The 17,644-nt window shown below is 41.9% G+C and overlaps 1 protein-coding gene across 4 annotated transcripts in view; it reads right to left on the bottom strand.

Annotated features, from left to right (window-relative positions):
* The window catches only part of STX11 (syntaxin 11), a 44,178-nt gene extending 29,203 nt beyond the window's left edge, over positions 1-14,975 (bottom strand). The window contains exons 1-2 of one of the 4 annotated variants that reach the window (XM_053592707.1): positions 14,851-14,975; positions 14,543-14,736 (exon numbers count right to left, since the gene is read on the bottom strand). In XM_053592707.1, coding sequence (XP_053448682.1) covers positions 14,543-14,615 — 73 coding nt within the window. In that variant the 5' untranslated portion in view covers positions 14,616-14,736; positions 14,851-14,975. Of the gene's footprint in view, positions 1-3,259; positions 3,476-14,542; positions 14,737-14,850 lie in introns of those variants that run through there. The other 3 variants (XM_053592708.1, XM_053592709.1, XM_053592710.1) reach the window with 3 other exon arrangements.
* Positions 14,976-17,644: the final 2,669 nt, after the last annotated feature.

Below are 17,644 nucleotides of genomic sequence, written 5' to 3'. Positions count from 1 at the left end.
ATAAGAATAATTAAATAATTAATAATAATCAATAAATAATTAATTAATTTTATTCTTAATTAAAATAAGAATATTCGTCCCAGCCAGGGGGGGATGAATCATCAATGAGAAGAGTTAAGAGTTGAGATCAGACTTGCAAGTGAGCAGAGTTGTCAGTCAAAATACCTTTGTCAGGACCAAAAGAATCTATTTGGAGACCCCAGATAGAAAGAAGGATCTGGACCCAAGACACTTGAATCATTTGCCAAGCTAAAATCAAGACGACAGAGGACACAGCAGAATCAAGTTCACTTAATAAGACTCTGGAAATGAGAGCAGGGAAGAAGGCAGGCACCACCATCAGGGTAAACCAGACCAAATGGCTCCAGAAGGCAGACCCCAAGCTAGAAATGTTAGACTTGGGTTTTGTACCCGCCTGCGTTTGCTAGTGATTGATTCTTCCACAATTTGATCTTGCTTGATAGATTAATCTTCCCACTTGCCAGCCTTTCTGCTTCCCTCTGGAAGATCTTAGCAACAAAAAGCCTTGAGCGCTTCTAAGAAACACAAGTGCTAAGTAAGCATCCAGGGCCTGGGAAGGGTGGTGACCAAGGCAGCCATGCCACCACAATGGTTAAGTCCTGGGAATCTTGAGGCACTGTGGGTCTTCCCTGAAATGTTTAAATTCCCAAGAGAAAATGTCTGATTGTTCCAGGCTTATTCCTAGATCAATCAGGTATCTCTTGGAATGAAGGTAAGAGGAAGAGGTGTCATGCTGCCCAGGGCATTTCAGGTATTGAGGCTAGCCCAATTTAATTTGCCACAACATCCTAAACACCACTAGCTCATTCATCATTGAAACAACATATCATAGCAGAGCTGTTCAGAGTTCAAGCTCCGGAGCCAGGTGCTTGCAATCAATTCGAGGCCCTGTCAATTACTAACATTGCATTTTCTTTATTTTTTTGTAGAGACAGAGTCTCACTTTATGGCCCTCGGTAGAGTGCCGTGGCCTCACACAGCTCACAGCAACCTCCAACTCCTGGGCCCAAGCGATTCTCTTGCCTCAGCCTCCCGAGTAGCTGGGACTACAGGTGCCCGCCACAATGCCCGGCTATTTTTTGGTTGCACTTTGGCCGGGGCCGGGTTGGAACTCACCACCCTCGGCATATGGGGCCGGCGCCTTACCGACTGAGCCACAGGGGCCGCCCCGATCCTTTATTTCTTATAGAAAAAGTAAATTAGAGGCTCTTAAGAGAGAAATAAAGTATGAAAGTTAATGTAAAGTGATCTCCAATCGAGTATTGTTTCCTTCACTAGTTGGATATCTTAGAGAATTGGGGAAATTTAATATATTTTGGCACCAAGTCCAAAAGCACTTCAGCAGATTTCAATCCCAACAGTAAACTGGGATACAACGAATTTACTCATCTGACTCATACAGCTATAGTGTGTTTAATAAGAGGAACCAGAACTATAAAAACAGTTGCTGTTATTGAAGAAAGTTGCTTCAATACAGTATTATAAAGTTATAAATTATTAATTAGTTACACTATTTTTAAAAAGGTAATGACTAAAAATGCCTGTAATTGCCAAGGGGTGATAATAGGCTGGGTTTATTTTTATATGGTTATTAATAATAGGAAATATGATTAATTGAAGCACTTTAAAAATCATGCTTTTTTAATTAACGTATTTTTAGATCACAGAAAGGAATAGGCTGCCTACAAAGAAAAGCAGATGACTAAATGCAAAAGCTTCCCTGTTCTTTCAGGAATGATGCAGTCCATTCCAAATCCCAGGATCTGCAAAAACATCAGTCAGATTGGGTCAGTAATTCCACTCCAGGCTTGGATTTATCGAAGCATTCACCTCATATATGAGATTTTCCAGTAGATTTGCTGGCCTTCCCCACTAATCTTTAAGGCCCCTGTCAGCAGGATTCATGGTTGTAGAACCAGAGCTCCGGGAGAGGCTGGCAGAGAGAAGGTTCCTGATAACTGCTGGCTGGGGCTGAACTCAGCTCCACTCAGCTCCACTCAGCCCTGGGGCTGTTCTCTGCTGTCTGCTTACTGTCCACCTCCTAAGATGCTACCCAGAGCTACCTGTTGGCTTCAACATTTTAATTTCTCGCCTTCCGCTCGCACTGCCTGCTTCACAAATTTTCGTGTGGTTTTAACACTAATTTAGTGATGAAAAACGGCCTCAAATATCTGAATTTCAGAGTAATTTATAATCACTAAGAAAAAGGACGTATTTTTACCATATGGTGAAAACAATAGCAAAAACGGTTATTGATAATGGAATTAATTTTCTCTTGGGCTTCTGTGGCAAAGCACATGATTTTTATGGTTATCTTAGATCAGCCTAGTGACCCTGGCTGGTATGTGGTACTATCAGGCGCTTTAGGAAACTGAAAACTTGAATTGTCACTTCCCACACAGCCCGCCCCAGTTTAGCAGGCAGGCAGTTCACATCTAGAATCTTACATACAGACAGAGCAAACTTCACGTCTCAAAAGTTCATTAACAAAGCTTCACCATTAAGAGAGCAGCCCTGTGACTCATTTTTGGATACTCGTGTGGAAATAACAACTCCTCCCTCTGCTGAGAAAAGTCTTATAACAAGTGCCTGAGAACCACAGGAAGTAATACAGATCTCAGCTGGGACTCTTTTACAAAAAGAGAATTCCCTCTGGGGCGGTGTGGGGACGGTGTGGTTCTCTTAGGCATCGCCACTGCTGCTTTCCCCATTCTTATAAAACAAAGTCCTAGGCGGACTTGGAAGGAACTGTTTCTAGACAGTGCGGGACTCTGTACTGAGCGGCTTCTGAGTCACAGTCAAGTTCAAGTCAAGAAGTACCCATTCTGGTGCTTTTGAGAAAGTGAACCCTAATAGGAAATGAGGAGGTGATCAAACTGAAAGAATGTCTCCACTGATTAACACAACACTTCAGTTTTTTGACTTACAGAACCTGTCTCAATTGGATACTTGAAAAAAGCAGCCTGTCTCTGAAGGAAGTCCTGTCAAGCACTAAATCGCTCGTTTTCGGAAATCAAAGATAAATCATTCCACTTACGGGAGAAACCCAATGCTGTGTTCCCCAAGGTAACTGGAGGCGGCTTGAGGACCTGTGCCAGATCGGAAGCCCCACCCCGCCCCCCAAGGCACAGAGGACAGTCCCCCGGCGAGCGACAGTCCCTCCCGGGCCGCATCCCCGCAGGTCCCTCGGCCTCGCCCCACTCGCCACCCGGCACAGCCCAGGAGGGTGCGTCCTTACCCCCAGGAGGAGCGAGAAGAAAAAAGGGGACCCAAGGAGAGAAAAACGAACCAGCACCCGGAGTGAGCGTGCGAGCCACGAAGCTCCTCTCCTGGCCGGGCGCGGGTCCCGCGCTGGCTCAGCGATGGGGACCGACACCTGTCGCGCGACTCCGGCCAGCCGGGCTCCCGGCTTCTCCGCGGCCGCCCGAGCTCCGCGCCGTCGCGGCCGCATCTGGGCACCGCCGGCCCAGCCCCCGCCGCTTCGGAAGCGACCACAGCTGGAGACCAGGCCCCGCCCCGTGGTGACAGCGCTGGGGCGCGGCGCTCCCTGCGCGCCGGTTCCCGCCCCACCCGGGGTCAGCGAGCTCCAGACTGCCCGGAACCCACGCCGCACTGGCGGCTGTCGGGGTCCCCGTGGGCGGCGGGCCCAGGCCGGGAGGCGGGGGTGCTTGCCGCAGTTCATCCCGCGGTCCCCAAGGCGAGGAGCGCGCCGGACTTTCCCTGGGAATCCCCGCTGCGCCGGTGACATTTGCAGTCCGTTTCCGCGCGGAGACGCTCCAGGCGGTTCTGAGCGTAGGTGTGGCCGCGAGGGTCCGCGGCTGGTCCTGCTCCCGCGGGGACCAGTCACCCGAGGCTCGGCGCCGCCTTCCCAGAACCCACGCCGACGAGCCCCCCTCAAATCGGCCGCGACACCTGCCGGTGCGTATTCCCCGAACATCAGATGGACGTCCACTTGAGCGCGGACGGTACCACTGTGGGCACAAGGTGCTGCCCAGACCCTGCCCTCGAGGTCCCGGCATCTCAGCGCAGAGAGAGAGAGAGAGAGAGAGAGAGAGAGAGAGAGAGAGAGAACGCACACGTCATGCGAGGTGGTGGCAAGTACTTTGAAAAACCCGGCCAAAGCTTAAAAGAAAGGAAGTGTTAAAAAGCAAAACAACACAACAACAAAAATCAACAAATCCTGCACGGATGGAGGAATGTCAGAAACCCAGGAACCAAACAGAAGTGTTACCAGTGGCCAAAGCTGGAACAATTTGAGGAAATACAAAGTAAATAAAATATTATTTGATTACAACTCAAAGTAAAACATACTATAGGTCTATTTTGATATAAATGAATATTGAATAAATAAGGAAATGGGGAAAAGAGACTAATCTCCCATGCAGAGGGATTTTAAATAATTAAATAAACCACCCTCAAGAAAGAGAGGAATAACTCTCCACTCTTTCAGTGTGGACTATGCATAATGACTTGCAGAAAAGTGCAATGTGGAAAGGGGAGAAAGGGTAGCTTTATCGACTGACAACCACTAACTCAGCCAGGTGCTGGAGGGCAACGTGGCAGTCAGGAGTCGTACTGCTATGTCCTCTTGATAGGATGTGATGAAAATGGCCTTGCTCCCCAAAACTAATAACCTGAGCTATTGTGAGAAAAACATCAAACAAAATTTCTATAGTGGACACACCTGACTGACACTCCTCATTGTGAGAAAAATATCAAACAAAATTTCAGTGGACACCCCTGACTCACATTCCACAACACTGTCAAGGTCATCAAAAACAAGGGAAGCCTGAAACAGTGCCACAGCCTAGCAGAGCCCCAGGACAGAAAAAGGACATTACACGAAAACTAAGAAAATTATTAATAAGAACTAAAATTGGTTTATTAGTTGTGATTGAGTGTACCATACTAATGTAAGATGCTAATAATAGGAAAATCTGGGAATGGAATTTATGGGAACTCTCTGTAGCACTTTACATACCATGCAGCAATTTTTCCGTAAATCTAAAACTGTTTTTAAAAATGCAGTTAATTTTACAAGGAAGTAAAATATGAGGGATGAGGGGTACTATATTTTTTAAAATAGGTTTATTGCAAGGCTCTGAGATAAGAAAATTATTGAGGGAGGTGAGAAGGTGGATTAAGACCATTTCAAGCCTAAGGATGTGCAAATGTAATGACCCCAAGGCAGGAGCATGATTGGCTTCTTGGAAAAAACCTCAGTGTGAGCAGAACAGAAAGAGTGGGGGAAGAATGACAGCCCTGGGACTAAGAGTGGGAACACAGCACGCGGGGCCTTGGTGGTCATGATAGTCCAATTTAATTTAATATCTGAGATAAGAAGACATTGAAGAATTTTTCGCAGAGGTGCTAAATAATGAGGCTTATTTTTAAAATCCAGTTATGTAGAGGCTAGATTAGGAACAAAGATAAAAGCAGATCAGCAAGTTAGAAAGCTGTAGTGATTAATTAGATGTGTCAACTTGACTAGGCCAGGAGGTGACCAGCTACTTAGCTAAATGTTATTCTGCGTGTGTCTATGAGGGCTTCTCTGATAAGGTTAATTTTTTTTTTTTTTAAGGTTAACATTTTAATTAGTAGACTTGAGTAAAACAGATAGCCCTCCCTGATTGGGGAAGAGGGGTGGGATCATTCATTTTAGGCCTGAATAGAACAAGAACGCTGAGTAAGAAAGAATTCATTCTGTTTCTGCTTGACTGTCTTTGAAAGAAACATTGGTCTTCTCCTGGAACTGACCTTGGACTCAGACTAGAACTTATACCATTGGCTCTTGTGCTTCTCAGGCCTTCAAATTCAGACTGGAACTGATCTTGGGGCTTCTCAGCTTCCACAATTATATGAACCAATTCTTTGTTTTATTTAACATATGTATAAGATCTATCAATATATGGATAGATAGTATCTACCTATATTTGCACTATCAGTGGTTCTCAACCCTTCTAATGCCACGACCCTTTAATACACTTCCTCCTGTTGTGGTGACCCCCAACCATAAAATTATTTTCATTGCTACTTCATAACTGTAATTTTTGCTACTGTTATGAATTGTAATGTAAATAATTGATATTAGGTGACCCCTGTGAAAGGGTCGTTAGGGTCGCGACCCACAGGTTGAGAACCACTGCACTATATCCTGTTTCTTCTATTTCTCTGGTGAGTTCTGACTAGTACAAAGCCCTAGCAGTGAAGCTGGTGAGAAGTGGCGAGGTTCTGGATGTGTTCCCAAGGAGAGGCTGATAGGACTTACTGATTCATCGGATATAGGCATAAGAGAGAAAGAGGAGCCAAAGACAAGTCAAGGTTTTTACTCCAAGAAGGCTGAGCATGGTGGCTCAACACCTGTAATCCAGCACTATAGGAGGCTGAGATATGGGCTGTGCTTAAAGCTAGGAGTTCAAGACCAGCCTGCGCAACTTATCCAGACTCTATATCTACAAAACAACAACAACAACAACAACAACTGTCTTCTACACAAACCCCTTTAAGTTTGGAATTGTCAAATTGTCGCAAAGGCAACTGGTCAGATGAGTCTGGGATGCTGATGTACGTCTGGAGGGCTTCAGCATGTAGGTGGTGCAGACAGAATGGAGACGTCTGAAGTCTGTGTCCTGTGACACACTGAAGTTCAGAGGTCAGGAAGGTAAGGAATCAAGAAAGGGGAATGAGAAGGCATGATCAGTGAGGCAGCAGGTAAACAAAGGCAACGGTGTTCTAAAATCAAGTGAAAAAATGCTTCGAGAAAGAATGATTAACTATCAAATGCTGCTAAAATGGGTAAAATAAGCACTGGAAACTGAGCAAGAGGCCTGGCCACGCAGAGGTCAATGGTGACCTTGATAAGAAGTGTGTTGGTGGTGTGGTGACCAAAGCCTGTCTGGAGTGAGCTCGGAGAGAATAAAAAGAGAGTAAATGGAGACGGAAGTGGAGCACAAACTGGAAGGAGCCATCTAGATAGGGAGCTTGTTTTTTTTTTTTAATTAACATACTTTTAATATACATGTTTGCCTGTTCATGGGCATGAACAAAAGGGGAAGGAACAAGTGGTGATATAGGAGAGAAGGAGATACTTGCTGGAGCAATGTTCCTGAGCAGATGAACGGGTGTGGGATCCAATGAACGAGAGGAAAATTGGGGTTAAAGAGGAGAAGAGAGTGTTCATCGCTCTCTTGGGGAATCAGAATGTATGGGATGTCTGACACAGATGCTGGTGCATGTGGGGGCACGAACATGCTTTATTAATGAAATACAAAACAAGATCATCAGCTAAGATTGAGGACAGGTGAGGAAGTTTGAGGAGCAAGGAGAAAGTGTGAGCCATCCAGGACAGCGAGAAAGTAAATGGACTCAGAAAATAGAGTTAGATTGTTGGGTAGCAGTAAAGCCTCATTCAAGGTCAGGAAGCATGAATATGAAAGGAAGACGGTTGGTATAGCACCAGGCTCATCTACCTACTTGGGTACAAATAACCGGGCAGAGATCTACATGTAACCAAAGTTTGGAATTGCCCGGTGAGTATGATGAAAGAGAGGGTGTGTATGTAAAAGAATGATTATGATGAAGGAACATGACACGTAAACCAGGTAAGGGGGGGAGAGAGAATGTGAACGACAGTTTTGAGACTAAGTGAAAAGGTATTGGCGGGGGTCAATGGATTAGAAGTTCCAGGGGATCAAGAAATGGCTGTAGTTGGGAGGTAGAGAGATTCAGCTGGAAAACCGCAGGTTGGTTGTCAGAGTGAGATGTGTGAGCTGTGTTGTGAAAGGAGGCACATTCTGATGATGACAAGGTTTGCAGTATGGCCGATCTGGATTTTCCTATGTAATTAATCCGCCCACACCCAGCTGAACCCCCTGGGTTGGTCTTCTCGGTTTATAAATTTTTCTGGAGAGGTTAGTTCTCACCTCCGGCTGGGCTTTTTGACAAGCGATGACTAATGAGGGCCCTCGGGTGAGGCCCCAAGGAAGCAGGGCAGGCGAGGGCCATGGCAGCTGGATGAAGATCTGGTCTATGACCACCATTCTGCACACTGCTGCCATTCCTAACGTGTGCAGGATTCCTAAACTCATGGAATCCTACCACGGGGAGGTCATCTAGCCCAGCAGCCCCTCTGAGGTGCAACTCCACTGTCCTCAGCCAAATAGTCATTCCACATCCCGGCACCACATAGTAATCACTGATTACCATTGCACTTTTTCTTGCTAGTCTGAGGACTCTCTGAGGACAGAGAATATGCTTAAGATTTTTGCATTACTGTGACAAAATCTATAAAACATAGAATTTACTACTGTAACCATTTTAAGGCATACAGCTCAGTGGTATTAAGCAGGTACATTCACAGTGCCTTGTAACCACCAGCTACCATCCATAGCCTGAAGTTTTTATTTTCCCCCACTGCAAGTTTATACCCATTAAACACTAACTCCGCATTCTCCCCTCCCCCAGCCCTTGGCAGCCACGTTTCTACTTTTCTTTTCTAACATTATCTCCCTATCCCCTCCCCCACTCAGCCCTCAGTAACCTCCATTCTACTCTTTCTTTTTGAGTTCTGCTTTTTTAGATTCCACATAGAAGTGTGATCATGTGGTGTTTAGCTCTCTGTGCCTGGCTTATTTCACTTACCATAATGTCCCCCAGGTCCACTTATGTTGCTACAAATGACAGGATTTCCTTCTTTATTAAGGCTGAATAGTAGGACTCCGTTGTGTTCAGACACCCCATTTTCTTTATCCATTCATCTACTGCAGGACACTTAAGTTGAGCCCGTACCTTGGCTATTGGGAACAGCGCTGCAGTGAGCATGGATGTGCAGAGACAAGCTTGACATATTGATCTCATACTCCTTGGATATATACCCGGTAGAATTCTAGAGCCCACCATTCTATTTTCTGCCTTAGTGAATTTGACCGTTCTACTTCATGTAAGTTGAATTATATGATATTTGCCCTTTTGTGACTGCTTGTTTCGCTTAACATTATGTCTTTCATGTTTATCCATCTTGTAGCATATGTCAGAATTTCCTTCCTTTCTAATGCTGAATAGTATTTCCTTGTATGTATACACCAGATTTTGTTTATCCATTTACTCCTCCGTGGACACTTGTGTTGCTTCCACCCTTTAGCTATTACAAATAACACTGCTGTGAATATGGGGATACAAATATCTAAGTCCCTGCTTTCATTTTTGAGATGTATATACCCAGAAGTGGAATTGTAGGATCAGATGGCAATTGTATGTTTAATTTTTCGTAGAATCATTCTACTGTTTTCCAAAGCAGCTGCTCCATTTTATATTCATACCAGCAATGCACAGAGTTCCAGTCTCTTCACCATCTTGCCAACACTTAATTTCATTAGACTGAAACAGAGTTCTCTCTATTTCATACCCTGTGGGGCACATGATGTTGATTTACTAACCTTGTTATTAACCCCGTCGAAAAGAGAGATGAGGTTAAATGAAGCAACTTGTGTTCAGCCAACCCAGCCAGGACATCTTCTAAATCTGCACTGTACTTCACCATGGCCATATGTGATTAATTACATCTAAATTAATTAAACTTAAAATAAAATTCGAAATTCAGTTCCTCTGTCATATTAGCCACAAATAGTGGCTAGGATACCTATATTGTATGATGCACAATAGAACATTTCTAGTATTGCAAACAGTTCTTAGCACTTTCGAGATCGTGGTATCCACTTGTGCCTTGCTTCACAAATCAAATATATATATATATGTATGTATATATATGTGCGTGTGTGTGTGTATTATTTTTGAGACAAAGTCTCAGTTGCCCTGGCTGGAGTACCCTGGTATCATAGCTCATAGCAACTTCAAACTCCTGGGCTCAAGCGATCTTTTTGCCTTAGGCTCCCAAGTAGCTGGGACCACTGGTGCCCACCACAACACCTGAATAGTTTTTCTATTTTTTAGTAGAGATGAGATCTTGCTTTTGGTCAGGCTGATCTCAAACTCCTACACTCAGGCCATCCACCAGCCTGAGCCTCCCAGAGTGTTAGGATTATAGGTGTGAGCTACCGTGCCCAGCTGCAAATCACATTTGGATAACCTTTTCCAGAACTAGCCAGCTTAAAATTCAAGTTAAAGGTCTTTCTTTTAAGAGAGAGGAAATGGGCTGCTTAATAAGTCTGTAGCTTTTCTGCACATCAGCGTCTGCTCTGAGCTCTCTAATCTTCATGTTTAAATATGATATTTGGACACTCAGTGTTCATGTGGTTCTGTGGCTCTTACAGATTCTCTTTAGGAATGCAGATTTCCAACACGATTTAAATCATCTTCAACGATTCTAAGTACCTGAGTATACTGAGTGAATCATTCTACTCACTTATTTACTAAACTGTAAGTTTTGATAAGGCAGGGATTATGTTGTTTTGCTTAGTACCCAAAGCCTAGCACAGTACTTAGCACACTGGAGACTCTCAAAAACTATGTGTTCACAGATGATTTAATGTATGACAAAGTAAGCACTGAGCTCAGGACCCTGAGACATCCTTTTAGAGGAAGGCACCCAGATATAACAAGCTAGAGGAATATCTGCCCAATTCTCACATAGTTAGAAAAAAATTTTTCAGAGCATAGATTGTAAGCTAGATTCTTTCCCCCATTGTTCAAAAGGCAATTTAAAATTTAATTCCTGTAAGGATCTTGTCTAGTGCATATTTATAAACCTACAACTCTTTTATAAACACTTGCCACCAGTGAATACAAGAAACAATGAATCCAAGATTTATATGATGGCAGCAGGTGGGGAGGCTGCCATTATACATGTATGTATAAATATGTGTGCATGTATAAATATGTGTGCATATATGTATGTATAAATGTGTGTGTGTATATATATGTATGTATAAATATGTGTGTGTATATATGTATGTATAAATATGTGTGTATATATGTATGTATAAATGTGTGTGTGTATATATGCATGTATAAATGTGTGTGTGTGTATATATGTATGTATAAATGTGTGTGTGTATATATGTATGTATAAATGTGTGTGTGTATATATGTATGTATAAATGTGTGTGTATATATGTATGTATAAATGTGTGTGTATATATGCATGTATAAATGTGTGTGTGTATATATGTATGTGTAAATATGTGTGTGTATATATGTATGCATAAATGTGTGTGTGTATATATGCATGTATAAATGTGTGTGTGTATATGTATGTATAAATGTGTGTGTGTATATATGCATGTATAAATATGTGTGTGTATATATGTATGTATAAATATGTGTGTATATATGTATGTATAAATGTGTGTGTATATATATGTATGTATAAATGTGTGTGTATATATGTATGTATAAATGTGTGTGTGTATATATGCATGTATAAATGTGTGTGTGTATATGTATGTATAAATGTGTGTGTATATATATGCATGTATAAATATGTGGGTATATATATGTATGTATAAATGTGTGTGTATATATGCATGTATAAATGTGTGTGTATATATGTATGTATAAATATGTGTGTGTATATATGCATGTATAAATATGTGTGTATATATGCATGTATAAATGTGTGTGTATATATGTATGTATAAATGTGTGTATATATATATGTATGTATAAATGTGTGTGTATATATGTATGTATAAATATGTGTGTGTATATATGTATGTATAAATGTGTGTGTATATATGTATGTATAAATGTGTGTGTATATATGTATGTATAAATATGTGTGTGTATATATGTATGTATAAATGTGTGTGTGTATATATATGTATGTATAAATGTGTGTGTGTATATATGTATGTATAAATATGTGTGTGTGTGTGTGTGTGTGTATATGTAATTTTTTTTTTTTTTTTTTTGAGACAGAGTCTCACGTAGTTGCCCTGGCTAGAGTACCGGGGAGGCTGATCTGCATGAATTATTCTGACACGTGCCTCCGCCCCATGGCTTCCCTTAGGCTCAGCCAATAGGGGACTCTGGCAGGAGAGCAAAGGCAGGGAATGAGGCCAGGGAACTTTTTCCAAACAGAAGGGCTCTCTGGGGCCCTCCACAGAAGGTCACGGTCCCCCTAAGGCAGTCTACTCTACATCACTCTCTCCTTCCTGGCTCACAGCACTCTCCCTGCTTGTGACTCTCAGCCCTGGGTTCCATTCTGGTTCCTCTCCACCCTCCCTACACTTTTATAGTAGTCTCCTTATTTATTAACTCTGCTTGAATTATCCTAATTTGAATGCGCTATTTCCCTTGGGGACCTTAACTGATACAGCATCCTTAATTAGTAGCTGGATCACAGTCTCCAAATGCCAGCTCTGAAGATTTTACAACTATAGTCCTTACAAAAATGTTCCCTCGTGACATTATCATCTCCTATTTTGATGCACTTGGTAGCTTTATGACGAAACCATGCTGTATGTCATATAAATGGTTCTCCAGTAAGTACATGCAGACAGACTAGAAAAATATTTTCAGATTCATAGGCCACGCTTTTTGCATATAGCTTCTCTACATGAATTGCCATTTATGGAAATCATAAATGAGAATTTATGAAGTTATAAAGTAAATAGGTTACTTGTTAAGGTTTAGTATATTTCTACATCTAATAGGTTTAAAAATTAATTCTAGGTATGTGATGAAATCTGCAAAATTTTCAGTACTGCAAACAAGCCATCTCTACTTAATGTACACAGCCTCACCAAAAAGCAGTTTCTGCTCCTTGAAGCTTAAGATTTAACTGTAAAATTTTTAGCAAGTGCCAGATCACTAAAAAATATAAACCTCAGGTGAGAGATATAACTCATTCTTCTAATTCTAGCACTTTGGGAGTCCATGGCATAAGAATTGATTGAAAGCTGGAATTTAAGACTAGCCTGAGCAATATAGTGAGAACCCCATCTCAACAAAATATTTTTTAGAAAAAATTATCCAGGCATGGTGGCACATGTCTGTGGTCCCAGCTATGCTGGAGGCTGAGGCAGAAGGATCATTTGAGCCTTGGAATTTGAGGTTACAGAGAGCTACGACTATGCCACTTCACTCTAGCCTAAGTAATAGAGCAAGATCCTGTCCCTCAAAAAAAAAAAAGAAGGAAAGAAAAGAAAGGAAAAAGAACAAAAAGAACATATATACTTCATACTACTAATGCCAGTATTAAAGGAAACCAATACTTGCTGTTCTGTTACAGCATGCCAAGCACTATTGTCTTTCATATATTATCTTATTTAATTCCCATCACTAATTCGTGAGGTATGTACATCCCAACTCCATTTGAAAGAGGTGTAAAGTAAAGTAAAACTTCAAATCTTTTGCCCACTGTCCAGGCACCATCAAGTAGAAGAACCTAGATTCATCTGGGCGTGGCAGCTCATGCTTGTAATCTTGGCACTCTGGGAGGCCGAGGTGGGTGGATCGCCGGAGCTCAGGAGTTCAAGACCAGCCTAAGCAAGAGTGAGACCCCCAAATCTAAAAATAGCTGGGTGTTGTGGAGGACACCTATAGTCCCAGCTACTTGGGAGGCTGAGGCAAGAGAATCACCTAAGTCCAAGGAGTTTGAGGTTGCTGTGAGTTATGATGCCATAGCACTCTACTGAGGGTGACAAAGTGAGATTGTGTCTCAAAAAAAAAAAGGGACCCTAGATTGAAATACAAGTGTCCAAAAGTCCAGGTTCTTAACCATTAATAAAGAATCTAAGAATCACACGAAAGACCACAAAAGAACCAAAAGATAAGGACTTTCCAAAGCAAATTATTTCTTTCACCCTGTTATTCACATTCAAAAAGAAATAGGAAACTCCCAGTAAACTTAGAAAAATTACTACAAAAAGAAAAGTACGCAAGAGATGACTTGCCTGGAGGAGCCAACTGCTCGTTGGTTAGTAAGCTTCTTTCTCGTGTGTGCATAGTTAAACGAGGAGATAGAGAAAACAAATAGTAGAAATTATATTATTTTGGTATTAGTTAAATTTTACCCCACCTACAATTTTTAAAATAACACTGTTGTATTTTTAACACAACTTTCAACTAAGTGAAAACTTTCCTGTGAGATATTTGCATACTTGTAAGAGGCCTGAAGTTTAAAACTTGTTGGCACTCTAATATGTAGAAATAGTGGAAAAGTTCTCTGTGAAAGAGAATAGGTTAAAAAACAAATCTGGTTTAGCGATAGTATAGTTTATCTGCTTATTAGCCCTTAATGGAAAGCAGTTTTTCTGCCACTGTGATTTTGCATAACAAATTGCAAAAGTATTTTTAGACGAGATTGTTACTCAATACTCATTTCTGGTAAACTCCTTTTTGCACCACTGGCTTCTTCTGCAGAGCAGATAAAAGTGAAACAGAAAAGCAGAAATATAACAAATACGGGATGCCTATTACAAATCATCCCTGAGCCAGAGCCTTGAAATACCGGGTTTGAATTGGAATTATTTAGTTTCCAACAAGCGTGATTTTCACAATAAAACTACACATTTTTGCATCTTATTTTGTTCCCCGTGACTTCTTTACCAAAAAGCCTTACTTTGAGGCTGAGGCCTGCGTTCCTTCTCTTTTGCCTCCCCTTCCTCCATTTCATCCCCTGGCGGCAGCTCCATGTGTTGATTTGTCTTACTTTTCCCTTTAACACACTCTTCAGATAGATGGATTCCCTCTTCACAGATGGTTTATAATTTCTGTGAGTGCCTGGACCACAGCCTGGTAGCATCCTTCCATGACCTGAAGAAAATTTCAAAGTGCAATATTGGCACCACAAAAAACAAATGTGTTTGAAATGATGAACTGAGTAAAAGTGATAGTGAAAACAGACTGGAGTCTGGGCAGTGAACTCACCTACGCCAAGGACAGTCTCTCCCGAGGATATCTGCCCCTGGGGATGATGATCTTGCAGCGGAGAACTTGCAGACAGAAGCTGGCAGCTGTTTCTCTCCGTCCTCACCGCACTACCCTACTGTGCGTCCAGAGCAAGAAGAGGAAACTTAGGTAGCGGCTGACACAGCCTTGCATCACTGGCCTTGGGTGTTGAAAGGAGGCTGCTTCAGCTGTTTTCTTTAAATGCTATTTTCTCTAAGTTAGTGATGGACAAAGGTGAATTATGAAACAGGAACTTTTGTGGCAACTCTGTATCTCTAGTCTCAAAGAAACATTTACAGAACAAATGTTCCCATTCAAACTGGAATTGCAACTGATTACAATGTAAATGTGGGTGCCGGGTATAATGTATCCATGCCTTATTTCTTCCATGGACCTGGCATAGCATCTCTCCAACTAAATTAAGGAGTAAGTCTTTCTTCAGGGGGGGAAAAAAATGGTGCAAACGTATTATGTCTACTATAATGTTACTTAAATATATTATGGACGCAGTATTACTTAAACATAAAGATGATATAAATTCCCTGTGGCTATAGACCCATTAAAAAAACATAAAATCCAAACCAATCCACACATTAAAAGTATAAAATTAATATTAAAATGAACAGCATTGATTTACTGTTGTTTTGATGAACCAAAACCCCAAGGGTTTGTTCTCAAAGTAGAGAAGTAATTCAGATGTTTGGGATTTCACTTGTTATTCATATGATTCTCTTTATTTTGACTACAATAGACTCTCATTTGCATGACCATTATTTTTTTGTGATTTTTTCTTTTAAACTATATGTTTGTCCTGAATCATCAATCAATGATTGATTAAAGAGTGAAAGAATCTAAAACTCTCCCTAAAGTAAAATGCCAAAACACAAGTTTCATTGAATGAGAATGTCTTTATTGAATAGTTAGGACTATATTTACTGCTGGTGAATTGCAGTAAGAGTAGCCCACATAACAAAATCCCAAAACCAGAAATGTTGGCGTGGATGTGGAGGAAAGGGCGCACTTCTATACTGCTGGTGGGAATGCCCACTAATACGTCCCTTCTGGAAGGATGTTTGGAGAATACTTAGAGACCTAAAAATAGACCTGCATTCGATCCTATAATTCCTTTACTAGGTTTATACCCAGAAGACCAAAAGTCACAATATAACAAAGACATCTGTACCAGAATGTTTATTGCAGCCCAATTCACAATTGCTAAGTCATGGAAGAAGCCCAAGTGCCCATCGACCCATGAATGGACTAGCAAATTGTGGTACATGTATACCATGGAATACTATGCAGCCTTAAAGAAAGATGGAGACTTTACCTCTTTCATGTTTACATGGATGGAGCTGGAACATATTCTTCTTAGCAAAGTATCTCAGGAATGGAAGAAAAAGTATCCAATGTACTCAGCCCTACTATGAAGCTAAATTATAGCTTTCACCTGAAGACTATAACCCAACTATAGCACAAGACTATGGGGAAAGGGCCAAGGAAGGGGAAGGGAGGGGGGAGGTTTTGATGGACGGAGGGCAATGGGTGGGGCCACATCTATGGTGCATCTTAGAATGGGTACAGGTGATTACACTAATGTACACAGCTATAATTTAACAATAAAAAAAGAAAAGAAAAAATTAAAAAAAAAATATTGTGTACAGGCCTGTATGGTGGCTCATGCTTCTAATCGTAGCACTCTGGGAGGCCGAGGTAGGAGGATAACTGGAGCTTAGGCGTTTGAGACCAGCCTGAGCAAGAGTAAGACCCTGGTTCTACTAAAAATAGAAAAAAAAAATTAACTGGGTGTTGTGGCAGGTACCTGTGTTCCCAGCTACTGGGGATGTTGAAACAGGAGGATCACTTAAACCCAGGAGTTTGAGGTTGCAGTGAGCTAGCCTGAGGACAAGGTACTCTAGCCTGGGCAAGAAAGAGACTCTGTCTCCAAAAAAAAAGAAAAGGAAAGGAAAAAAGAAAAAAGAAATAGTGTGTGTGGTGCATCTCCGTTCTGATGTGAGCTTGGTAGTAACTCTGGGGTGCAGATCCTTTGTTAGGCCTGCCTACACTGCTGGAGGGCTGTGTGCTGACTCAGCTCTCCCACCACTTTTCTGTAGTGCTGAAGATGAGCAAGACATCAGGTGATCTTTTCTTGGAGTCAAGCTTTCATTCATCCCTCTGCAATTGTCAAACCAGATCTAAATGGTGACATTTCATACTCACCAAGTCAAGTATGCAGGTAATTCTGAATTATAATGTTTTAGCATATCATCCAAGTGAAAATTCGATTTTTAAGAACAGTTGGACCCCTGCAAACTTCAAATATATTTTGAGGCCAGGTGCAGTGGTTCACACCTGTAGTCTCAGCACTCTGGGAGGCCGAGGCAGGTGGATTGCGTGAGCTCATAAGTTCAAGACCAGCCTGAGCAAGAGTGAGACCCCTATCTCTACTAAAAACAGAAAAACTAGCCAGGTGCTGTGGTGGGCACCTATAGCCCCAGTTACTCAGGAGGATGAGGCAGGAGGATCACTTGAGCCCAGGAGTCTGAGGTTGCTGTGACCTATGATGCCATGGCACTCTACCCAGGGTGACAGAGTGCAACTCTCTCAAAAGAAGAAAAAGTTTGAAACACTGGCTGGGTATGGTTGTGCTGCATAGGAAAGATGGTATAGATCCAGGGAAACAAGGCTGGATCAAGGGTCTGAATTCTTGGCCTGGTATTCCAACCTGCCATGGTGGGACCCCAGTGAAGGGAGGACAGGACATCCCAACGGTCTA

Source organism: Nycticebus coucang, chromosome 5 (genome assembly GCF_027406575.1).
Source record: "Nycticebus coucang isolate mNycCou1 chromosome 5, mNycCou1.pri, whole genome shotgun sequence".
Taxonomy (NCBI): domain Eukaryota; kingdom Metazoa; phylum Chordata; class Mammalia; order Primates; family Lorisidae; genus Nycticebus; species Nycticebus coucang.
The sequence above is the reverse complement of the archived record's forward strand: the minus strand, read 5'-3'. Positions and strand labels throughout refer to the sequence as shown.